At 39.2% G+C, this 26,349-nt stretch overlaps 1 protein-coding gene across 1 annotated transcript; it reads right to left on the bottom strand.

Moving 5' to 3' along the window:
* On the bottom strand, window positions 1-23,414 carry LOC112249293 (vesicular glutamate transporter 2.1). The gene is made up of 12 exons (XM_024419105.2): window positions 22,901-23,414; window positions 20,878-21,133; window positions 20,157-20,275; window positions 18,210-18,324; window positions 12,632-12,719; window positions 12,418-12,504; window positions 11,655-11,797; window positions 5,339-5,488; window positions 5,024-5,156; window positions 4,712-4,822; window positions 3,594-3,721; window positions 1-3,464 (listed from the first exon to the last, which is right to left on the bottom strand). Exons 1-12 carry the CDS (start codon window positions 22,972-22,974, stop codon window positions 3,123-3,125), a joined length of 1,746 nt encoding a protein of 581 aa, XP_024274873.1. The 5' UTR covers window positions 22,975-23,414; the 3' UTR covers window positions 1-3,122.
* Window positions 23,415-26,349: the final 2,935 nt, after the last annotated feature.

Below are 26,349 nucleotides of genomic sequence, written 5' to 3'. Positions count from 1 at the left end.
CATTTGTTTTTTTATAAAATGGATATATAGAGCATTTCATTTTGACATCAACAAATTTCTCCATTGACACAGCAAAATAAGCCATAGAATCACACTGTAACTTCACTCAGAGGCACAAAACAGGAAGAAGGTACCGTTACATCATGTTATACATCTGCCATTTCTGTAAATGTTAGATCACCTTTACAGACAATCTTCACTTCATAGAATATTGCAACAATGAAAGGGGTTTAGGTGGTTAGAGACAGATGGTTAAGGGGGCAATAGGGGTCCAGCCACTGGCAGAACACACATCAATCAAACCAACAGGGTTTAGAGAGAGAGAAAAAACTGAACAATAGCACACCCTCCAAAACGACCACTGGAAACTGTACAGAACAACAGATGCGCAGACACCAACAGGAGTGGAACCATAGATATATGGAGAAGGACATCATCCATGTCACAGGAATGGCCCAGGGTATCATTCTCTTCTGGTGAGCAGTCCCCTCACAAACTCCCTGCTTTATCAGCATGTCAAAGAGCTGTGTGGAGGACTCTAACTACATAGGTTTTATTTTTACAAGTACTTGTGTTTGTTCTTTTCTATATTTGATATCACAAAAAACATGACTTGAAACGTAAAAGTAACGCTCTAGTTACATATGCTAGTGTTTTACATTTTTCAATGGTTGACAACAACTGTTACCATGGATTTATTGCTTTGTACACTGAGTATGGTTAGCGCCACCTGGAGAGGCCTACAGAGGCCTTCACTGCAATGTCCAGCAATTCCTTTAGTATATAGCTCTCCTGTTCAAACCCAGCTTGACACGTTACCTTTGGTAAATTGTGCAAAGAAATTGACACATTAGTAACAGTTTGAGAGACAAAATACATTTTGTGAAAGAAATGAAAAGTAAGAACATTCAGACTACGGCTTTGTTCCATGCATAAATACATTTCCATAAATACATTGTGAAGTGCTGACTTTAGGTCTCCACAGACAGACAGTGAAAAGCAGGTTTAGGTCCCTGACACGCTACTGAAACCAATGATGTATATAAACCCTGGATTGCTGATGCTATCTACTGGCCAATGAGAGGCTTTGAAGCCACCGGTCAGCCATATTGGCACTTCCCAGTAGGAGCAATCCTCCATTGGAATAATGGAATTCTATAGTATTACAATTAAATGTTTGGCCAAAATTACATGAATTTATTTATTTTTTTTGTAATGGGGATAGTAACTTATACTTTTAAGGCAAACATTTTACATGTATTTTTTGGAATGTTTAGCTCACATAATATCATTTAACAGTATGCGTTAATGTTTCTGTAATAGAATAAACAGGGCAAAAACAAATGTGTACATTAATAAATGCATTTTTATAGCTTCCAAAATATTTATTTACAATGTTGGGGAGTGCCAAGATGGAGGCGCGGCGGTTTCTAAACAAGGCCCCTGTCAGTCATCTAGTGTATATATAAATCATTGACTGGAACCCAGTATCTCTACATGGGTCATTCCCACTCTATACACACTGGCTAAATCATGTCTTGCTGCTCTTTTGATTGTCTACCTACTCTTTAAGGAATGGTAAACATTCAATGTGACATACATTACATAGGCAGTCACAGCTATACTGTCATGTTTTTTTATTCAGTAATGCTCTAATGTTTTTACAAGTATATGTAATATGAATCTCAATCCCCAACTTGGCTAATTGTCCTCCTGGACTGGTAAGGTATAGTTTTCTTTAACAACATTGTCTATCTGGGTCACTGTCCCAGTCTAAAAATGTTTCCTTTTCATTAGCAAAACATATCTCCTGCTGACGGACTGTCTGTACAGTAGATATACTGATTGGCTACTTCTGGATTGGCTGGCTGGTCTTTCTCTGCATTGCACAGGCCCTTGATAGTGCCGGGCAGCATTTGGTTATATTGTCCATGTGCTCTTATACATCATAGTTATTTTTCTTTAGTCACCTCAGACAAAACATTTACCTTTAAACAACAACAAAGCTCATTGAAATGCCTTGAAATGACTTGAATTGACCAGACAATAAAACTGACATAATGATCATAATAATGACATAACTGAGTTATGAATGTTTGTATCCTCCAAACGTACACTTTTAACAACAGATGTAACATTGTGATAGGCATGAAATAGAGAGCTTGGGACTATAAGGTTCTATCTGCAAGAAGATGATTCTGAGATAATTGGCTTCAAAGTTCCAAACCCTCATTGGTTTGAACGGTGTCAGCTATTTTTATCTTGTATTCTTTTGAACTTAACAACTTCAATTGGGGTATATAGGTAGAGAACATTGAACAGAACAAGGCTATGTCACTAACTCCATTTAGAAATAAATGCAGATAGAACCGTATAGTCCCAAGCTCTCAAAATGGCACAGTAAACACGTGAGCAACGCTTCGTCATTTTTTTCTTTCATGCATCTTAAGACTTTTACATCAGCTGGCGAAAGTGTTATGTCGTTCTTCAAAACATTATTGTATTTTTATGCCTTTTTGTGTTAAAGACACAGTTTTACAAACCAATAATAATAAGAAAAGAAAATGATATTGTGCATTAAAAGGACACACTACTTTCAGTGCATTCAGAAGAGATACTGTATAACCTAAGACATACAGTCTCATTCCTGGTTAAGTCCCCTTTTTACAGTGACATGTTTCTTTTACACTGCAATGGCTGGCTCATGAGGAGTTGTAATAAGAACCAGTTAGGCATGATGATCCAGGAAGCCAGTTAAATCTTGTCTGATCGTACATAACAGGCTTCTCCAGAATGAAAAAGCTCAGATTGATGAGGTGGAAATGGTTCACACTTACACACAATTGCACTCCAAATAAATATATCTATAATTTATATGCATACTACGTTTACAAATAGATCTGCCAATTTGATATGTGTTACATCTCTATAGTAATATTTTTATTTGCACAATAAAATCCTGTTTTGAACTAATTTTATATTTTGAAATAATGATTTGAATTTGTGCAAACATACAACAATGGATTGTTATCTTTTTTGTTTGGTTTTTGACTTGTTTCTGTCTAAACTGGTAAACACTACAAAATACGTCTACCCTTTGATGGTCATTGTGTCTGCTGTCTCTAGGAGTAGTCCTGGTCCTGCCTGTAGCCATACGGCCCTCCCTCTGCCTCTTCCTGGACAAACTCCTCCTTCTTATCCCAGCTGTCAGCCCAGCCCCCGTTCTGCGTAGTGGCACCATATGTTTTGGCCGGACCGCCGCCCAGGGCACCGTAACTCTGGGTGATGTCGCCCGTCTCCTCTGCCAGCTCATCCTCATCGATGAAGCCACACTTCTCATCGCTGGTCAGCTCTGGGTCGGCCCACGGCTGCTTCTCTCCAGAGGCAAAGATGCCATAGAAGATGACTCCCCCGTAGTGAACCAGAGCAGCGATGAGGAATACCCACTGCCACTCTTCTCGAGTCTTCATGTGTACAGATGGAATATAAAGTGTTTTATACAAAGTCACAGAGAATTGTAGTTCTATCTGATAATGAATCTACGTTTAACCATAATGTTTTATGGACTTTCCAAGGGTAACAGAATGTCTTACCTTGTTTTTTGTCATGGCACCTACGATCAATGGGCATACCATGCCAGACAGGGTGCCCACACCATTGGATATGCCCATAAGGATACTGGCATAGCGTGGAGCAATGTCTAAGTGATTGACATTGAATCCTGATGGAAAGAACGTTCAGAATGAAATACAAGGTTTTCAGTGTGAAGTTACTCTCTACATGACAGATCTAGCCCTTATGGTCTCTAGAGCTCATTCTAGGTAGGTAATAAAAACCACCATTAGTAATGACCTTTTTTTCTTTCATTAAGATCACATCCCCCTTAATGGAGTACTAGTATGTGGATGTATCAAAACTACTGAAATATCCCAAACATAATATAAATGTAATGGAAATTAAATTGCGATGAAAACAAAGCACCGTGCAGCCATCTTGTTGCAAAGGGAGTAGCTAGCCAGTGAATCTCCTCCCCCACACTGAGTGTCCTCTGTAGCTGCACACAGCCAGGCTGTATGGCAGCTCCTCTGGGACTTGTGCTGAATTATTAAATACTCCAGGAGAAAGCCCAAGAAAAATGAGTAGTAGTAAAACCAAGGTCTGCCTTGCAGCCACAAGCATCAGCTGGAATAGATGTTTGAGAAATGTGAGAAATCGACCCTGTTCCCTTTGTAGCTGGATATTGCTGATTGCAAGTCCTTTTTAGACCACATCGGTGGCTGTGGAACAATAAGTAGGCAAGTTAGTTTTTCATCATTAATCTTGTTCTGGAGGCAGCTCTGCAGAGTGGTCACTAGCTGGCAAGGCCACAAAGTCATAAAATCTGATCTTAAACCTAACCCTAGCCACACTGCTAACCCTAATGCCTAACCTTAAATTAAGACCAAAAAGTTACGTTTTCTTTTCTTGAATTTTGACGATGTAGCCTACTTAGATTTTTCAGCCGGCCCATCTAGAGGAAATCACTCAGTGCTGCTTCCATGGCAAGATTCATGACAATAAACATCAACCGGCAATAAATAGTGGCCATTCTAGACAGAATCTACGGTGTAGTTGGTAGATTTGTTCCCTGTCTACAAATAGTAAAGTAGTATAGGCAGCTGTGATCTATACTGGCAGACTCTCTGATACCACATGTTTAACAGACACTGACCTGATATGGCAAATCCACTGAAGCCCACAGCAAGGACCAGGAAGGAAATAGCCACCCCTTTTGTGTGGGAAAATCCCACTACCAGCAGCAGCGTAGCCTCCATGCCAAACCCTGCAGAGACAGACAGTCACACACATGCTACAGTAACCCAGGGGCTATGGGCCATCACACTTGCAATTTAATTACAGTCCCAAACAGAATTGCTTTGCTACAGTCATTGTATCACTATCATACAGATAGTGTAAAAGCAGTACTATTCTATTAAACACATTTGATATAATTGTGCATAGTGTGCCGAAGGGGTTCTCTCACCTCCACAGTTCATGATCTTCCTAACTGTAGTGGTAGACAGGATGTTCCTGCTGCGTAGGTAGTCAGCCAACTGCCCTCCAATGGGCACAATGATCGTCATCACCAAGTGGGGCAGGGCAGACACCATGCCAACCTGAGGACAGGAACAGTTGAAATCAACATCAACATAGAGGTATTAAAAGGTATTAAAGTCAGTTAGAGCCTAGCACAACATTTTCACACATCCCTCCCTCACCTAGGCCTCGAGTACCATACCCCAGAAAGACTGTTTGGCTAGGCTGGTGCCCTATCCTGGGAACGCTCCACTGGTCTCACCTTGCTTATCTCAAACCCAAACACCTCCTCAAAGTAGGCCGGCTGACTGATAAGCAGTAGGTAGAAGGTCCAGCTTCTGCAGAAGTTGGCCACGATGATTGCATAGACAGGCATGGAGGTGAAGAACTTTTTCCAAGGGGTCTTAAATTTCTACAATGGAGCAAAAGGGAGGAAAATACATGAGTTACCGGTGAAAGGCTAGTAGTGGTGAGAAAGAGAGAAACACATACATGCAGCCTATAGAGAGTGCCTGTCCGCACATTCTGATAGATTTATTGTATATTTTAAACCATTTAAAAGTAGGCTAAATGCTACAGCCATCACACTTCTATGCAAAATATGAATTGTTGTTCAATATGTAGTTTATCATTAGATCATTGGGCTTCTATGGCTTGCCTTCCTATAGGCTCTGAGATGAAATAGGCTATGATGTTATGCTCCTATCACACAGCAATACTGTAGCTACCCATACTGTCAAATATTTTACATAAGCTACTGGTCTATTTACTGTGTTGGCAGAATCTTTTAATCTTTTGCAGTAATTTATGCTGTAGCTGGCAAAAGAACTGTCCGTTTCTGAAAGAGAAAACAATGGAAATTGCTGTTGACCTGTCAGCAGAACATTTGCATTCAACAATGTTTTGCATCGACTTTTCCACAATCCTATTTACGATGGTCTACCCGCAAATTCTGAAACATTGTCTACTCTAAATAAATAAAACATCTATTACAGTACATCAGCCTGGCCTCTGAGCCATATGGAATATACTTCACGTATTTCTGAGCACCTCCAAGAAGTACTGTATCATACCTACTAATGGTCTAGTTACTTCAGACATAAGCGAAAGTAGGAAGGTTGGTCAGGGAGGAATGATGGGCCAAAACAGTTTGGAACAGTTTGTGTATACAGTTGAAGTCAGATGTTTACATACACTGAGGTTGGAGTCATTAAAACTCGTTTTTCAACCACTCCACAAATGTCTTGTTAACAAACTATAGTTTTGGCAAGTCGGTTAGGACATCTACTTTGTGCATGACACAAGTAATTTTCACAACAATTGTTTACAGACAGATTATTTCACTTATAATTCACTGTATCACAATTACAGTGGATCAGAAGTTTACATACACTAAGTTGACTGTGCCTTTAAACTGCTTGGAAAAATCCAGAAAATGATGTCATGGCTTTGGAAGCTTTTGATAGGCTATTTGACATCATTTGAGTCAATTGGAGGTGTACCTGTGGATGTATTTCAAGGACCACCTTCAAACTCAGTGCCTCTTTGCTTGACATCATTGGAAAATAAAAAAAATCAGCCAAAACCTCAGAAAAAAATTGTAGACCTCCACAAGTCTGGTTCATCCTTGGAAGCAATTTCCAAACGCCTGAAGGTACCACATTCATCTGTACAAACAATAGTACGCAAGTATACACACCATAGGACCACGCAGCCGTCATACCGCTGAGGAAGGAGACGCGTTCTGTCTCCTAGAGATTAACGTATTTTGGTGCAAACAGTGCAAATCAATCCCAGAACAACAGCAAAGGACCTTGTGAAGATGCTGGAGGAAACAAGTACAAAAGTATCTATATCCACAGTAAAACGAGTGCTATATTGACATAACCTGAAAGGCCGTTCAGCAAGCAAGAAGCCACTGCTCCAAAACTGCCATAAAAAAAGCCAAACTACAGTTTGCAACTGCACATGGGGACAAAGATCGTACTTTTTGGAGCAATGTCCTCTGGTCTGATGAAACAAAAATAGAACTGTTTGGCCATAATGACCATTGTTATGATTGGAGGAAGAAAGGGGAGGCTTGAATGCTGAAGAACACCATCCCAACCGTGAAGCACGGGGGTGGCAGCATCATGTTATGGGGGTGCTTTGCTGCAGGAGGGACTGGTGCACTTCACAAAATAGATGGCATCATGAGGAACAAAATGACGAGGATATATTGAAGCAACATCTAAAGACATCTGGCAGGAAGTTTAAGCTTGGTCGCAAATGGGTCTTCAAAATGGAGAATGACCCCAAGTATCCTTCCAAAGTTGTGGAAAAATGGCTTGGAGTGGCCATCACAAAGCCCTGACCTCAATCCTATAGAAAATGTGTGGGCAGAACTGAAAAAGCATGTGTGAGCAAGGAGGCCTAGAAACCTGACTCAGTTACACCAGCTCTGTCAGGAGGAATGGGCCAAAATTCACCCAACTTATTTTGGGAAGCTTTTGGAAGGCTACCCGAAACATTTGACCCAAGTTCAACAATTTAAAAGCAATGCCACCAAATACTAATTGAGTGTATGTAAACTTCTGACCCGCTGGGAATGTGATGAAATAAATAAATGCTGAAATAAATCATTTTCTCTACTATTATTCTGACTTTTCACATTCTTAAAATAAAGTGGTGATCCTAATTGACCTAAGACAAGGAATGTTTTACTAGGATTAAATGTCAGGAATTGTGAAAAATTGAGTTTAAATGTATTTGGCTAAGGTGTATGTAAACCTCCGACTTCAACTGTATATTATGATGACATGTTGTGACATTTTCTTTGTTGTGGACTGGCAAGGGTTTTTTCGGCTATTCAGGCACACTAAACATTTTCTCCAGGCAAGCCAAAGTTGGAAGCCGAAGTGCCTGTTGTCATTCATCGAGAGACGACTGGTCCTCATGCAAAAAAATACTACACCAAACATCCTTGTCAGATGCAAAATTGCACAGCTATGAAAATAAATGACAGATTTTAGTTATTTTAAATCAATTCTGATTATTTTGAGGACGCGTATACTGGCTATGATACAGTGCCTTGCGAAAGTATTCGGCCCCCTTGAACTTTGCGACCTTTTGCCACATTTCAGGCTTCAAACATAAAGATATAAAACTGTACTTTTTTGTGAAGAATCAACAACAAGTGGGACACAATCATGAAGTGGAACGACATTTATTGGATATTTCAAACTTTTTTAACAAATCAAAAACTGAAAAATTGGGCGTGCAAAATTATTCAGCCCCCTTAAGTTAATACTTTGTAGCGCCACCTTTTGCTGCGATTACAGCTGTAAGTCGCTTGGGGTATGTCTCTATCAGTTTGCACATCGAGAGACTGAATTTTTTCCCATTCCTCCTTGCAAAACAGCTCGAGCTCAGTGAGGTTGGATGGAGAGCATTTGTGAACAGCAGTTTTCTGTTCTTTCCACAGATTCTCGATTGGATTCAGGTCTGGACTTTGACTTGGCCATTCTAACACCTGGATATGTTTATTTTTGAACCATTCCATTGTAGATTTTGCTTTATGTTTTGGATCATTGTCTTGTTGGAAGACAAATCTCCGTCCCAGTCTCAGGTCTTTTGCAGACTCCATCAGGTTTTCTTCCAGAATGGTCCTGTATTTGGCTCCATCCATCTTCCCATCAATTTTAACCATCTTCCCTGTCCCTGCTGAAGAAAAGCAGGCCCAAACCATGATGCTGCCACCACCATGTTTGACAGTAGGGATGGTGTGTTCAGGGTCATGAGCTGTGTTGCTTTTACGCCAAACATAACGTTTTGCGTTGTTGCCAAAAAGTTCAATTTTGGTTTCATCTGACCAGAGCACCTTCTTCCACATGTTTGGTGTGTCTCCCAGGTGGCTTGTGGCAAACTTTAAACAACACTTTTTATGGATATCTTTAAGAAATGGCTTTCTTCTTGCCACTCTTCCATAAAGGCCAGATTTGTGCAATATACGACTGATTGTTGTCCTATGGACAGAGTCTCCCACCTCAGCTGTAGATCTCTGCAGTTCATCCAGAGTGATCATGGGCCTCTTGGCTGCATCTCTGATCAGTCTTCTCCTTGTATGAGCTGAAAGTTTAGAGGGACGGCCAGGTCTTGGTAGATTTGCAGTGGTCTGATACTCCTTCCATTTCAATATTATCGCTTGCACAGTGCTCCTTGGGATGTTTAAAGCTTGGGAAATCTTTTTGTATCCAAATCCGGCTTTAAACTTCTTCACAACAGTATCTCGGACCTGCCTGGTGTGTTCCTTGTTCCTCATCATGCTCTCTGCGCTTTTAACGGACCTCTGAGACTATCACAGTGCAGGTGCATTTATACGGAGACTTGATTACACACAGGTGGATTGTATTTATCATCATTAGTCATTTAGGTCAACATTGGATCATTCAGAGATCCTCACTGAACTTCTGGAGAGAGTTTGCTGCACTGAAAGTAAAGGGGCTGAATAATTTTGCACGCCCAATTTTTCAGTTTTTGATTTGTTAAAAAAGTTTGAAATATCCAATAAATGTCGTTCCACTTCATGATTGTGTCCCACTTGTTGTTGATTCTTCACAAAAAATACAGTTTTATATCTTTATGTTTGAAGCCTGAAATGTGGCAAAAGGTCGCAAAGTTCAAGGGGGCCGAATACTTTCGCAAGGCACTGTATCTCCAAATGGACAAATATTACTATTGTTGCTTTTTCTCGTTTTTCAAACGAAGGACTATTAAAGGAGTATGTGAGCACACTCGTTCGGTTAGCCTAGCTGAGTTTGGAAGCACGCTGTTTCCTTAATCCGTGACAGACTAACAATCCAAAAATTGCATGTTCAAATCGCATCAGGGACAACTCTTGTATTTTAGCTAACCCTTATTCTAAACTTAACCCAATCCACCTAACCTGCTACATAAATTCACGTAAACTTTGTCATTTTAGTTCTCCTAACTTTTTGATGTTAGTTCCCCTAACCGCCAACATAAATTCTCTCTATAATTCTCCTTTGTTGTTATGGTGCAACAAGCAACCTTGTCTCAGATCAAGACGTACAATACTATGCGTCATCCAAGATATATAATAAGTTACGTCATCCAATTGGTATGCTATTGTACGACTGGGTAAAATGTATGATATTATACATCCTGTAATTCATAGAATATTGCACGACTGCTATTCATTCATAATGTAACCTAAACTCCTGAGACCCATCAATTCATTTTTGTCCTTTTTAGTGGACATCAGTTCTTGGTCCGTATCTCTAAGGCCATACAAGCCACTGTATTAAGTCCTGTTGTCCTTTTGAGAGGACATGATGGGCTTTCCAGTGATATCACATGTGGGGGTGTGACTTTGACAACTTTATCTTCCTGGTTCTTTAAAAAAATGGCTGCAGTCCGAAATGTGCACATTTTATGGTAATTTGAAAAGAAGTGTGTGTAATATTAAAAATAACTTTTGTGAGTTTGATATTCAAATTGTTTCTAGTATGTGGATTTCACAGGAATAGTTAAGTGAGTTGTCAGGACTTGTAATATTTTTTTTCACATTAAATAAGAGCTAAATAAGAGTTTATAAAAAATGTGCTCTGTAGTGGACACCCACATGCCGCATCTATGTTATTCATCTACTGTACCCATTGACTTTTGTAATATTTATATCCTAATGACAGATACAGAGGACAATTCTGCACATACAATGAAATATAAATAACCATATTTTCTGACCACAAACATTTTTTTCCGCATCACAGGAGGCTAACTTAACGTAACATACCATACTAAATAGAGTGTCAGAGTGTCAGAGATTGCCTCGAGACTACGTTGTGTACTTACAGTAGCCAACATAGGCCTACTTCAATGTCAAAGATCAAATGTTTACCTGTTAAATTTGACTATATATTATAGAACGTGCTGCTTATACTTGAAATATATATAGCCTATCTATTTACTGGGTTACAAGGTCCACTTAAATGAGAGAAAGGCATTGTAAGAATATGAACCCGTCACGGCTAGAAATGGTGATGAATTTATTCTGCAATGGTTCTGAAAATAAAATAGACAGGAAAAGAAGAGATTCCTATATGTTAGACCAAAAAATTAAACACATAGATTTTCCATCCACTAGCAGAGATGTGCATCCGCATGGTCTAAATTTACAGATCGGTTAGCACATTGTCACAAGTTATATTTTTGTTCTAATTTTTTTGGCGCATGCACATTTTGTGGTATATTTTGGACGTACTCGCAGTTTACGCATGAGGCCTCAGGGGAGCAGAGATCAAAACAAGCCTGAATAGAAAGTGGGGCATAGCATCATCTCCCAATTTAATATCATAGGAATCGATTTGAGGAGAAGTGGACTTTGAAGACTTTGAAAACTCTGGCCTAATATCACTCAGAAAACGTAATGGCCTACTAAAACACTTTTGTCAAACTTTCACACAGATTTGGATTATTTAACTGAAACAGAGAAGCAGGGCATGAGGTTAGTTGAGTGAAAGTTGTTTGAAACCCTTCAAACAACTTTTATTCAACCAACCTCAAGCCCTGTCCCTCACCTCAGCAGGGCCCATGAGCTTGGCACTCTCCCCGATGCTCTCCTCTATGTAGACTCGTTCCTCCTGGGTGATGGTAGGGTGCACAGCAGGACTTTCATACGACACAAGGATCCAGAACATATACCAGAAGATCCCAAAGCACCCTGCACAATGATATTGGGATTGTTACACAGGATAAATAAAATATGGGTGGTGGATTATGTATATCTTCTAGTCATTATGGAACCATGCAGCAAAGCTACAGAAACCCTATTGTAAATGTGTTTTAATTGTGTCATTATTGTATGTGAACATGTGAAAAGCTTAGATTGGCCTATACGATAACATCAAATTCATAAAAGGCAGTCTGATCTTTCAGAAATCCCCCATAGTCTAAACCCCAGGCAGAAAGGTCAAATTCATCTAGTCCAGGGTGAGATGGAAAATTATTGGAGAACAGTCCCACAAAAACAATGGGAAGAAATCAATGGTCTGGAGGTCTGAAAGCATCAGCAACCAGCTTTAAAATGTCCTGAAGATGATGTACTATACGCAACATATTTTCAAATGGGTTGTTGGTTAGAATGTGAAAAAATTATTTAAAAAACAAATTTGATAGCTATATAAAAAGAATAACAGTTGAAAACTCTATATATGCTTCCAACAATTGAGTGGGTAAACGTAACCAACGTTTTGTCACGCAGTGCCTTCGTCGGGATGGGTGTGCATCAGCTCATGCTTTTATATTTGGAAGCTATAACATCGCCATGGAACTCTATCTTACCATAGAGATAGAACACAGAGGACCAGCCTGAGTACTGCACCAGGATCCCTGCTAGAGGCATGGCTATGACAGCACCAGCATATGAACCTGTAAGAGGAAATGGTAGAGAGGCAGAAGAGAAGAAAAAGGAAATCTAAATAGACAAAGGAACTACTGTACCTCTTGCTTCACTACCATAGTGTGACAGATAAGATACTTTGAAAAGAGTATTTACCACAGAATGAGGTGGTGGCCAGGCGACTCCTCTCCAGAGGAGGAGCCCACTTACTCCAGATCCCATGGCAGGCTGGGTAGGTCACTCCCTGGGTAGGTCACACACACCACAGAACCATGAGCAACTAAGATTAAGTAACTGGTTTAAAGTAAATCATACTGCTACTATTATCATTAAATTATAATGAATAAGATGGCCAGAAAATTCTGATCATACTGCTCCTTTGGACAATAGCAATGGATTCTAGCAATACTGCTTAACATTTAGTATTCAGCATTTTATTAGGATCCCCATTAGCTACTGCTAAAGCAGCAGCTACTCTTCCTGGAGTCCACACAAAACATCAACCATGACATAATACATGTACATCACAAGACAGAACTACATACACTGTAAATATGTCTACATGCTTTCATACGTATGCCTTCATAATCATGCAATTCATAGACTACTGAATGCAGGTGAAACACAAAACAATGGAAATATAACAACAAGGAGGTGTGTTGCAAATAGGCTGACACTTTTTACTAAATTCCCCTGACGTGAATAAAGCTACAGTGCCTTGCGAAAGTATTCGGCCCCCTTGAACTTTGCGACCTTTTGCCACATTTCAGGCTTCAAACATAAAGATATAAAACTGTACTTTTTTTGTGAAGAATCAACAACAAGTGGGACACAATCATGAAGTGGAACGACATTTATTGGATATTTCAAACTTTTTTAACAAATCAAAAACTGAAAAATTGGGCATGCAAAATTATTCAGCCCCCTTAAGATAATACTTTGTAGCGCCACCTTTTGCTGTGATTACAGCTGTAAGTCGCTTGGGGTATGTCTCTATAAGTTTTGCACATCGAGAGACTGAATTTTTTTCCCATTCCTCCTTGCAAAACAGCTCGAGCTCAGTGAGGTTGGATGGAGAGCATTTGTGAACAGCAGTTTTCTGTTCTTTCCACAGATTCTCAATTGGATTCAGGTCTGGACTTTGACTTGGCCATTCTAACACCTGGATATGTTTATTTTTGAACCATTCCATTGTAGATTTTGCTTTATGTTTTGGATCATTGTCTTGTTGGAAGACAAATCTCCGTCCCAGTCTCAGGTCTTTTGCAGACTCCATCAGGTTTTCTTCCAGAATGGTCCTGTATTTGGCTCCATCCATCTTCCCATCAATTTTAACCATCTTCCCTGTCCCTGCTGAAGAAAAGCAGGCCCAAACCATGATGCTGCCACCACCATGTTTGACAGTAGGGATGGTGTGTTCAGGGTCATGAGCTGTGTTGCTTTTACGCCAAACATAACGTTTTGCGTTGTTGCCAAAAAGTTCAATTTTGGTTTCATCTGACCAGAGCACCTTCTTCCACATGTTTGGTGTGTCTCCCAGGTGGCTTGTGGCAAACTTTAAACAACACTTTGTATGGATATCTTTAAGAAATGGCTTTCTTCTTGCCACTCTTCCATAAAGGCCAGATTTGTGCAATATACGACTGATTGTTGTCCTATGGACAGAGTCTCCCACCTCAGCTGTAGATCTCTGCAGTTCATCCAGAGTGATCATGGGCCTCTTAGCTGCATCTCTGATCAGTCTTCTCCTTGTATGAGCTGAAAGTTTAGAGGGACGGCCAGGTCTTGGTAGATTTGCAGTGGTCTGATACTCCTTCCATTTCAATATTATCGCTTGCACAGTGCTCCTTGGGATGTTTAAAGCTTGGGAAATCTTTTTGTATCCAAATCCGGCTTTAAACTTCTTCACAACAGTATCTCGGACCTGCCTGGTGTGTTCCTTGTTCTTCATGATGCTCTCTGCGCTTTTAACGGACCTCTGAGACTATCACAGTGCAGGTGCATTTATACGGAGACTTGATTACACACAGGTGGATTGTATTTATCATCATTAGTCATTTAGGTCAACATTGGATCATTCAGAGATCCTCACTGAACTTCTGGAGAGAGTTTGCTGCACTGAAAGTAAAGGGGCTGAATAATTTTGCACGCCCAATTTTTCAGTTTTTGATTTGTTAAAAAAGTTTGAAATATCCAATGAATGTTGTTCCACTTCATGATTGTGTCCCACTTGTTGTTGATTCTTCACAAAAAATACAGTTTTATATCTTTATGTTCGAAGCCTGAAATGTGGCAAAAGGTCGCAAAGTTCAAGGGGGCCGAATACTTTCGCAAGGCACTGTATCTTGTTTCTATAGTTACCGCCCTTCATCATTTATATCCGAGTGTCAACATCAAGGCAAAGAGTGGCGACTTTGAAGAATCTAAAATATATTTTGATTTGTTGAACACTTTTTTTGTTACTACATGATTCCACATGTGTTATTTCATCATTTTGATGTCTTCACTATTATTCTGCAATGTAGAAAATAGTACAAATAAAGAAAAAGCCATGAATGAGTAGGTGTGTCCAAACGTTTGACTGGTACTGTATGTTTTATTTGTCACATATACCTGATAGGTGCAGTTTTACAGGGTCATCCAGTAATATGACGTCCCTGGAGCAAATTAGGGTTAAGTGCCTGACTCAAGGGCACATTGACACCTTGTAAGCTCAGGTATTTGAACCAGCGACCAATCAGTTACTGGCCCAAAGCTCTAACCAATAGGCTACCTATCCTGGGGTAACATGTAATCTCTTAAACTTGTAGGCATTTTGTTACAATTACCACCCCTGTGGGTTTCATTGGGTAAAATGAAACATTTATGAACATGAAATAACCACCAATTCAAAGTTGTTTCAACCAGTGTGTGCCCAGTGGGCAGGCCTTGAATCTTGAGCCTTGTTACAGTCTATCGCCCTTAACGAGTTAGCTGAGATATAGTGTAACGTGTTACAGTACCACCTGCGATTGGATTCATTTGGTAAAATGCAACATTCATTTGTCATCTTAACCTTGTCTTCTAATCATGTTTCACATGTCCTTCAAATACTTCACCCATTTTGGCCCAACTGATTAATATATATTAAAAAATCTCATTAAAAACATGAGATTGCACACAACCATCTTAAAGACTAAATGTAGGAAACTGTAAAATTCAAATAGATGGTTTCACAGAATAATGGGAGAAATTGTAAACACAAGACATACTGATAATAGATTTGCCTGCACTGAGCTGACAATCACAAGATATGATACTACTAGATATGAGCTGCCATGGTTGTAAATATGATCACAAACCAAAACCAACATACCTCTCTTCATTGCCTTTTTGATTAACATTAATAAGAGACGCAGTGCTCTGAGCTAACTGATGAGCCTCTCATTACACTGACAATGCTGCTGCCATTAAATGTTCATTAGCTGCTAATTGGAACAGAGTGTGCTATTTGAAAATGCAATCTGCATGGACATGCTAGGAGGAGATTTATCCTAGCTATCCACTGGACTGATCTGAGATCACTATATATGAATCACTTTTAGATCCTCCTGTAAGCTCGTGGAATGTATGCCACACCCAACTTAATTCATGTTGCGCTATTTACTGAATTTACTCAAAACACTGAAGCCTTTCCTTACAGAGACAAAAACAAGACATAACCAGATTAGCCTTTGTCACATGATGGCTCATTCAAATCAAGGACCCATTGGGCACTGACGTCAATTCAACGTCTATTCTACATTGGTTCAACGTAATTTCATTGAAATGACGTGGAAACAACGTTGATTCAACCAGTGTGTGCCCAGATGGGAGCTACTGGCCCAGTCTCACCTCAGCCATCAATGCCAAACACGTAGATGTGCTGTTGTTATTGAATTACACCATTCATTGTCACAAGACATTAATTTGAACCCTATGTCTATCACTCACAGCCAACGCAGCCTATAGCCAATTATTTTAATAGAATTATTGCACTGAAAGTAGTTAGTCAGGCCTGTGAGAATAAATATACATTTCCAATCTCTGCAAGATAATGGACAATAAAGTATTATTCTAAAATTCCAATGGTGTTCAAAATGATTCTCAATGGTTGTCTCTGCTGCCAGGATTGTGTATCTGTTTCAGTGGTGTAAAGTAAATAAGTAAAAATACTTTCAAGTACTACTTTTAAGTCATTGTTTTGGGGTATCTGTACTTTACTTTACTATTTATATTTTTGACAACTTTTACTTTTACTTATCTACTTTCAGTTTTACTTGAGTCGTTTTATATTAAGGTATCTTTACTTTTACTCAAGTATGACATTTGAGTACTTTTTCCACATCTGACTCGTTTAGCTGGATGTGTTTTATTATGACACTGTGAATGTAGCCTGCCCTTCAGTATCAACATGGCATCATGTTTTACTGTACAAGGCAGCCACTGCCAACATCTCATGTTTCAATATGCCTACTGGACAGTGGATTCATGAGCTGCTGATGTTTCAGCACATTGTCTTTGGGAATATGATTCTGGCTAGACCAGCATTTTTCTAACTGTGGTGTTGCTACCAGAGAGTAGAGCAGATATGTTTCATCAGGTTTATTGGTTTATTTGCCTCCCTATTAGCATTTGCCGAAGCAGCAGCTATTCTTCCTGGGGCCCACACAAAAACATAAAACATGTCAAGTAACAACCCACTGGGCACACACTGGTTGAATCAACGTTGTTTCCACATCATTATTTCAATGGAATTACACTGAACCAACGTGGAATCAATGTTAATTTGCCGTCTGTGCCCAGTGGGAAAACACTGATACACTGAAAGACAAGAACAGTTACACAAATGTAAAATAAGTGTATAAAGATATACCAACAATACAACTAAAGAATAATGTGTGTGTAGATTGTGTGTGTTAGAGTGTGTGTGTTAGAGTGTGATAGTGTGATAGTGTGTGTGTGCATGTGCGTGTGTGTGTGTGTGTGTGTGTGCGTGCGTGTGTGTGTGTCATTTTGCTGTTTGCTTGAGTAATTGGAGATGGAAGCGATCATGGCTCTGTAAAATACTGTGCTTTGCCGTCATTTCGTTTGGACTTGGGGACTGTGAAGAGACCCCTGGTGGCATGTCTTGTGGGGTATGTATGGGTGTCTGAGCTGTATGTTATTTGATTATGCAGACAATCTGGAATTTTCATCACAGTAATATTTTTCATAAAAACTACAAGACAAGCAGTTAATCTCTCATCAACCGTCAACCAGGAAAGACTGATGTGTAGTTAAGGGAAAGGCGTGCTGCTCTGTTTTGAGTCAGATGCAGCTTTTCTATGTCTTTCTTTGCTGCACGTGACCATATTACCAGACAGTAATCAAGATGGGACAAAACCAGAACAACTACAGTTAATTTTTGTGTAAAAAACGCAGAACATATTTTTAGAACAGACAGGGGAGAGGACTCTCCCACAACAAATACCCAGCTGCAGATCAATACAACAGTCTCACATTTCTCCAGAGTGAATTCTGGCTGTTGTACTGCCTCTATTCCATTGCCTCTGGTATACTGTAGCCTAATCATAATTGAAATGCCACAAAGGAAAATTGGCCATTTTCAAAAGCTGTGGTATTGACAGGATAGGCCAATGCAATCTCAATTAAAATGTGCATAGAAAAAAATAGCTCTCCAGAAATGTGACTTTTGAATTAAATAACTCCTTACCTCCACCAGCCCTTGCAATATCCTCACAAAGATTACCAGTCCATAATGGGTCCGTGCCGCGGAGGGGATTAACATATTGAGCGTCGAGGTAAGGAAAATGGCTAGACCGAAAACCCTAAATGAAACAGAAATATATACATTTGCACATATCGTATGTCGTTTATCCTTTTGATAAACAATATATCCAGTAGGCCTAGTGATTTATTTAAGCTGCATTTATGTATTGGCCAATTTATTCTTCAAAGGCCTAGGCCTCTCATTGACTTGATTTTTCATTTATTAATCTCAGATTTTTTTTATGGCCATCGGGGCTAAATTCATCAGGGACCCATCGAACATATCACATTCCACACTCATTTACTGGCTTACTATCGAAATGGAGTTAGTGCTTTTCAAATAGGCTATTTAATGTAATTTCTCTATCCCATTTTCTAATGGTTATTATATATGGCCTATATTCGGCCTGCTGTTCTTATTCTAATCAAATGGCCAATCTTACGTTCAATTATATATATTATATATTATAATTATATATATATATATATAATTTTCTTGCATAATTAAAATATTTAAGACTTGGATTTTTTCATGACAAGCATTAGCTAGTGCACCTTTAACTTTTCAATTTACGTTTGATTGCAATAATTCAATTGGAGAAAGACATGAAAGCGTGATGACAGGGAGTGCCGACAGCAGACGACATTGCTTTCAGCGCAGCTGAGCCAGTGGAGGCAATCGCTAATGAATAACACGAAACATGGTATTTTAATTTTTTTTTGTCACGTCTTGTACACACCCGGAGACCCCGCCCCTCCCACCCGCACGCGGGGGGCAACTCTAATCCGATTGAGGCGACACTCTGGCACGAGACAGGTTGATTAGATTACATCTCAATGTCAATCAAGAAAGCATATAGACAATAAACATGTTATACATTAAACTAGATTATACACATGTCACACATCGTATATATTTAAATAGCCCGCTCAACAAATAGTAATATTGTATATACTCAACCAAATTGATAGTTTTTCTTCATGTATATTCAGGGTATAAATTGCCATCACCAAATTATTATGGGCACTACTATGATGAACTGAGGTCCAAAGACCCACTAAATATAAAGTAATTAAACCAAGATTTCCTATTGTCATCTCCTATATTTAATGCTGCTCAGGCCTCATGCAGGCTAGGCCTTAACCTTATTTATAAGCCATGTTTAGTGTGCACAGTGCATATGAGCGTGAGTAAGCCTTCGGCGACGAGGACCGGGCTTGTCGCCATGCCCCCAGAATGCAGCACATTAGACACGGCTCCCCCCGTAGACCTCATTAACAGGTGGCAGAAAGCCCTGTGGACCGGAGCGACACCGTCAAATCTCAATAGTACTGCCAGCGTCAGCGGCTGAGTCGCTCCCTCCCAAATTAATTCCCCATTAATGGCCTTCTCCATTGCAGTCACAGTGTCACACTGGTTACTATGCCTACTGTCTGTTAAACTTGGGTCACAATACAGGCCTACAAATCCTCCCTCTCATTTACAATAAAGGCCGAATTGTCGTAAAGATTTGAAACGTCCAAGCAAACCCTTGTATGCCATTGTGTCTGCAACATTTTCAGACCATTAAAATGTTTATTCTGTTAGAAAATTGCTTATCACAAAATGTATTCTGACGGGAAAAGGTGTGATAATAATACGTTGAAAACCGATAGTATATCCAGGCTTCAGTAGCCAACATCCACGTCATCATCACAGTTGCTCGGGTACATCTCTTCATGACTAAAATAAATCAGACATATTTTCATTTTTTTCTTGAGGGTCGTTCATTTCATAGTGATGGATTTAGTAACCAATTGAATAATAACGAATAAATCACATTTCAGACTGTGAGAGGGAATGAGAACTTTTGTAAAAAAATACAAATAGTAATAATGTAGGCCTGCCTACCTGTTAGCTGCCAGTCTCGAGCATATGTACCCTCCCGGGATCTGCGTCACTATATAGCCCCAGAAAAACGAACCATGGATCATACCGACTGTCTCTGGGTCCCAGTTGAACTTCGCTTTCTTTCCAGTGAAATAAAAAAGACAATAAAAAAAGACAATAAAACAAAATAATAAACATAAATAATAGACAATAATAGACAATAAAAAAAGACAATAAAACAAAATAATAAACATCATAATAAATCCTCTTCACATGTATAATTTCATTATAATTCAATACAATAATTCACAAAACGTATAATACCGTATAATAACCTTAATAACCAAATCATAAGGCTCTCATATCATAACAGTAAATAAGGATATAGTGAGTAGCAGAAATGTGAGCAATAATCACTACTATCATATACGGTACACAATTCCGATGTGTAGGATACACAGGCTAAATGCTGTGTTATTATGGGATACCATAGTTTATGGTTGTGGCATACCTATTATGGCTGCACTGAAAAATAATGAGATAATCTCGCTATAAAACCAATACAATAAGGGAAATATCCTGTATCTGCCTTTGCCTATTTTTTATTTTCAATATAAGGTCAGGTCAAGTGTGAGAAGATTAGGAGACCTCCAACATCTGGACTATTTTTAGGGACGGCAAATTATGGAGCAGGAAGGCGGTGACACGATGTTGACGTCAGTAAAGTGTGCACCATACACACCTCTGTGATGATGATCTTCCCATCTTTGTGAATAGTGCTGTTGTTGACCATTCCCACGATGGCCACGCCCAGATTACATCGGATGCCGAAGGATATACAGAAGCCTAGACCGCTCATGATGGCGATGATATATCGGCGGGGCAGCCCAAAACACGTGCAGTCGCACAGGGGTGCTTTCTTCTCCTGGGCCTCAGAGGGCCTGCCGTCCTCTGTTAGTTCGATAACTTCACCAGTTCCCTGTCGCTTCTCCATCACCCTTCAAACAGCCAGATAAAAAGTCATCCAATTTCCTCGGTTAATCAGCATCAAATTAATAGATCCGCCTACGTTTGATATTTGAATGTTATGAAAAATAAAGGTATTTTAGTGTAGCAACAATTCAGGCCTACAATTAAGTTAAATGATAGACCTACATGCCTATATTTTATAGCCTGCAGCCTTCAAAATATGGCTTGCATCATGTCCAAAAATAGTCTTTAAAATGTAGAAGTTTTTGAAAATAAGGAAGACGACTGATTTATATTTTAAAACCATCGTCTTTGGGTAGCGTACTGAAACATAATTTTATTAGGTTATCTAGGTCTACATTACATATATATGCCTATTCAATCCGTTGTTTTATGAGGATAGTGTATTCGCCCCAACGACTGGGGGCGCTATTTGATGAATGATAACCAACATGATTCAGAACATGATAACTAACATGAACCAGAAAATGTTTTTGTTTTTTTCATTAAACGAAAAGTCTACTTTAGCAAGGTAATTGAACAACTATTAATAGAAAATAGCGCTGTATGTTAGCGGCACCAGGTTCAATTTTATCGAATGACAAAAAAGCATCGTACATTGGAGCAAGAAGCGAATGAAGATGAGTCCACCGCATTGCAGCAACCGCTCACCTTCACCCTCATTTGCATTCACGGATTGGGCAGTTGCTCATCTCTCCAGGCAAACATTCACGCTGCGGTTTCAAATGCATTTATGACCATATGCACAATTAATTTGTTTGCCCAAAATAAACCCAAATAAAGCTTAGCCTACAGTTACAGTATTAGGCCTATACCTAAAAAAAAAAGTGAAATCGACATGAGGAAAAAATTATAAGAACTCTTTCTTATTCACAACGGCACTGTAACAATGAAGATATCTAATTAAGCACTCCTGTTTAGAATATACATTTGGAATATCAAAACTACTGCACATAATGTGTAATTTACATGAACTACAGTAAGATGATCATTTCGTTATGCCCAACGAAAAATACATATTTTTTACGCAATAACATGTAACTGTTATTTCATACAGCCTAAGTTTAAAGTGGGATTTGGAATCAAAATAGGCCTATCGAAGGAAGCACCAATGAATCGAAAAAATATTCTAACCAAAACGAAATATATTCATTTAGAGCTTCAACAATACATTTATTGACAGTATGCTGCAACTACAAGCATCAGAATATATGTCTGAATGAAAGCCCTTGTCACTTAGCAAGACAAATCAGTTCGACGTTTAGACTAGTAATACATCGATACCCATCCCGTAAATAATGAAATAGATACCCTCCCACAACTACAGGAGGTTTTCAGTCAAATATTTAAAATATAACAGGGACGCAGTTGCAAACGAAGATACCGCTCAGTGGATTTTTAAAATGATCTAATCGCACACATACTAGGCTAGTTCAGGGCAAATGCTTTTCCTAGCTATCTGTTCAATGTGTGAATGTAATTAGTGACTTTTTCCACATACACCAAGGTCCTTCCTGTGCTTTCACGAGGTTATACAGAATTGCATAATTTTCCCACTACGTCTTTTAGAGGCGTGACCATGACTGCAAGCTGTTTGAGATAAAAGTAACACACTTCTCGGGCATAGGCTAGGAACGTACAGTAGTCTACTACCATTACACCACCATATGACACCACCATATTGTAGGCCTATCACTTGAAAATACAGAAATCATAACCAGCCCTATGTTTAAACATGGGCTAGCCTGCATATAAAACAGAATTTCAACACCTACTTGTACATTTGCCCCAGGGTCTTCGCCCCAAATTCCTTTATCCCCTCTTTGGCTCTCATCTTGACGGACTCCATATCCAAATTTAATGTTTTTCTCAAAAATGTCTATTGTTTAAGCTTCATGTTACGGTACAATGTGACCGAACAAACCGGTGAAGCAAGCGATGTATATGATTATTTGATAAGAAAAGCAGACAAGATCTGTAGCCTATCACGCGTCGATCGCTGTAAAACGCCTACATATGAGAGAAATCAGATGAGCTCTGATTCCCCATTCACCATTACATACTCATCGTTCGCCTCACGTACAAGTGCACGCAATGCCATCGTTATGAAAATCTACAGATAATTCCTAAAGCGAACGAAAGAGAAAAACGTTAGAAGCGTTTACGGTGATAACCATATCATTTTAAACAAACAAATAAAACAATCAGCAAAAGCGGGAACTGGCGGTGTGTGGAGTTGCTTCTATAAACCACAGAGCTGGGCTTGCGCGTCTCATGTGGAGACAGCCAGCTTTTCTGACGTCGCGAGAACCTCTGGCTGTTCAGCACCAAGGTCAGCGACAGCCTCGTGCACACTATCTGCGCGTGGTGCACGCCGCGTCCCCATAACTGATCACCAGAGCGATATTCAATATAGCCTACTGTCCTGAAAGCTATTGTTGTTATACTGTAATCGACTGATTTAGGGAGTGGTTCAGGCTGGAATAAGAAAGGATGGTTTGATTGCATTTGGAAATCATAACCTTACAAAGTGCGAGGGCTATGACATACAAACGCAAGTCATTTCCAGTTTTACAACCTTTCCCAATGTTTGTTTTTATATCAGGCATGAAGTCTACGTGTAGCCTACATACAATACTGTCTTAGCCTCCCGAGGGCGGTGCTATGGAAACCAGATGAGGGCTGGATTCCCTTCTTATGAGCTCCGGTGAAAACAGGAATCCATCAATAATTTAGGCATCCCCCACACATACACTTTCACCCACCTCTCTCTCGCTTGCTCACACACACACACACACACACACACACACACACACACACACACACACACACACACACACACACACACACACACACACGCGCGCGCACACACACACACCACTGTAACTATAACATCAAAGGGTAGAATGGTATAATATGGAGGCTACTCCATGCATATTCATTGAAGCAATGTTGCAAATAATAAATCATTAATCCACGTTTTTGACTATTTCGAAAGACTTGCGGTTCCCCCACAATTCTTTCTGAAGTTGGGTCATTGTGAAATATTAAAATGTGAGAGCCAGACACCTATGAGAGACACATGGGGATTCTGAAATAAACTGGCACGTACCTAATGCTAATACAATATAAATGGATTGAGGCACTGACGCCATCTGCCGGGCACTTAGTATAATTCCTATCAGGTTTTTGCATTAGGCCAATGAGACATCCTCGAAGTACACTACGTTTTACATGCAGTACTGGCTGGGTGTGAAATCGTGACGATCAACTTTATTTAAAAAAAACATGATATTGACTGTTATTTGTCAAATATTTGAAGTATTTCTCATATGAATAGGCTACTATTGTCATGCCTGTATTATCCTATTCTATACATGTTTGTTTGACAATATTTTTGAACAACTGGAAATAAATGTGAATTTGAGATTTCTTAGTTAAACAGTAAATTGTAGAGTGCACACATTTAAAATCCTGAAATATTTTATTTAAAGGAATTACATTATCAAAATGTTGTTGATAAGGTCAATAGCCTTTCATGCAAAACAAGCAAGATAACATATTCAGACAACACAGACTGATTTTAAAACATATGATTTGTGAAACATCATAGGAAAAGAACAATAGAAAGTTATTGTTTTTGAAGAACATCCCAAAAAGTAAACATAGACATTTAAGGCATTGATCTACTGGTCATGTACTGTGGCTTCCACCCTGCATGCAAGAAGGACATGAGGAGTCAAGAGTCTCCCAAGGGATTGTGTCTGTATGGCTGAGAGTGGTGTTAGTCAAGCACTGGAATATTGACAAGCCTGAGATAGTGATGTAGCACGTGACTTTGAAGTAGAAGTTATACCAAGTCAAATCATCCAATGGCATAGTTTCCACCATCACCATGAAAGGCTATTTACAAAACAGATGAACCTAGAAAAAGCCTACAGAATATAATCTGATCAATAAACGACAGAAATACCTAATCTTACATTGAGTAAACTATACTTTACAAATGTAATCTGTACAACAATCTAAGTAATAATTGGGTTGTTTACTGAAATTAATGTTGCAACTACTGTACATATCCCAACATTTTTCATGTGTATACTGGCTGTGATAAAATATTGTGAATTTATTGCTGTAAAGGGGACAGTTCACTCATGTTGTTAAAATATGCATGTTTCCTTACATTGAATGTCTATGGGACACAAGAGATTGTGATGCATACTCTGAGTCTATATACTCTATAGCTAACACCTCTATTTGCACAAATCACATTGCAGTAACTTGAAATCGATTCAATAAGCTACAGTCCCTTTTGAAGTTGAATTTCATAAAAATTGCTTTGAAACATGTAATCTAAAGTCAACTTTCTTTTTAATATGAGACCATCTAGGCATGTTGGAATGATTGACATTAAACAGTAATAATGTAGTGGAGTTTTCCGTCTGAAAGACTCATTGGCTAAATGAAATCAGTCCCATATAAGTGCTCTGTGCTAAAACAAAATTAAAAAGAGAAGGCCATCCATTGTGCAACGGAGTACAGACACAGAGTATGACAGAAAAAGCAGACAGCAATGATCAACTTAACTTAAGTAAGTAATGACTAACAGGGCTGAGAAAGGTGATTTTCCTGCTTACAATGAGTTTGAAAAGTGTCAAAATAAAGAGCAGACTGTGTGATTAACACAGGCAAAATCACATTTGCCTCCCACACTAGAATAAATCATATATACAGTTGCATATCTCACCATAAATCTAAACAAGAAAGAGGAATGCAACCCCAAAAACAGGGCTAATATTTTGTCTGGTATGACTTAATATGCCACTCAAAACATTTCAAATGGAGTGTAGATTATATCCACTGGAAAGGGCTGTATCAGACCAAACATACACTACAGTTCAAAAGTTTGGGGTCACGTAGGAATGTCCTTGTTTTTGAAAGAAAAAACATTTTTTGTCCATTAAAATAACATCAAAATGATCAGAAATACAGTGCAGACATTGTTAATGTTGCAAATGACTATTGTAGCTGGAAACAGCTGATTTTTAATAGAATATCTACATAGGCGTACAGAGGCCAATTATCAGCAACCATCACTCCTGTGTTCCAATGGCACGTTGTGTTAGCTAATCCAGCTTCCCGGAGTCGCCTCTTCATTGTTTGTTGACGTTGAGGCTGGTGTTTTGCGGGTACTATTTAATGAAGCTGCCAGTTAAGGACTTGT

This window comes from Oncorhynchus tshawytscha, linkage group LG04 (assembly GCF_018296145.1).
Source record: "Oncorhynchus tshawytscha isolate Ot180627B linkage group LG04, Otsh_v2.0, whole genome shotgun sequence".
Taxonomy (NCBI): domain Eukaryota; kingdom Metazoa; phylum Chordata; class Actinopteri; order Salmoniformes; family Salmonidae; genus Oncorhynchus; species Oncorhynchus tshawytscha.
Note: the sequence above shows the minus strand (reverse complement) of the source record. Positions and strands in the feature narration are given on the sequence as shown.

What these genes read in the sequence shown, in the direction of transcription:
- LOC112249293 (XM_024419105.2), bottom strand. Translation starts at nt 22,974, where the DNA reads ATGGAGTCCGTCAAGATGAGAGCCAAAGAGGGGATAAAGGAATTTGGG. An exon ending in TATTGCAAGGGCTGGTGGAG is followed by an intron (nt 12,720 to 18,209) that starts GTAAGGAGTTAT and finishes TGACCTACCCAG; the next exon opens with GGAGTGACCTACCCAGCCTG. An exon ending in GAAGATCATGAACTGTGGAG is followed by an intron (nt 4,823 to 5,023) that starts GTGAGAGAACCC and finishes CTGTCTCTGCAG; the next exon opens with GGTTTGGCATGGAGGCTACG.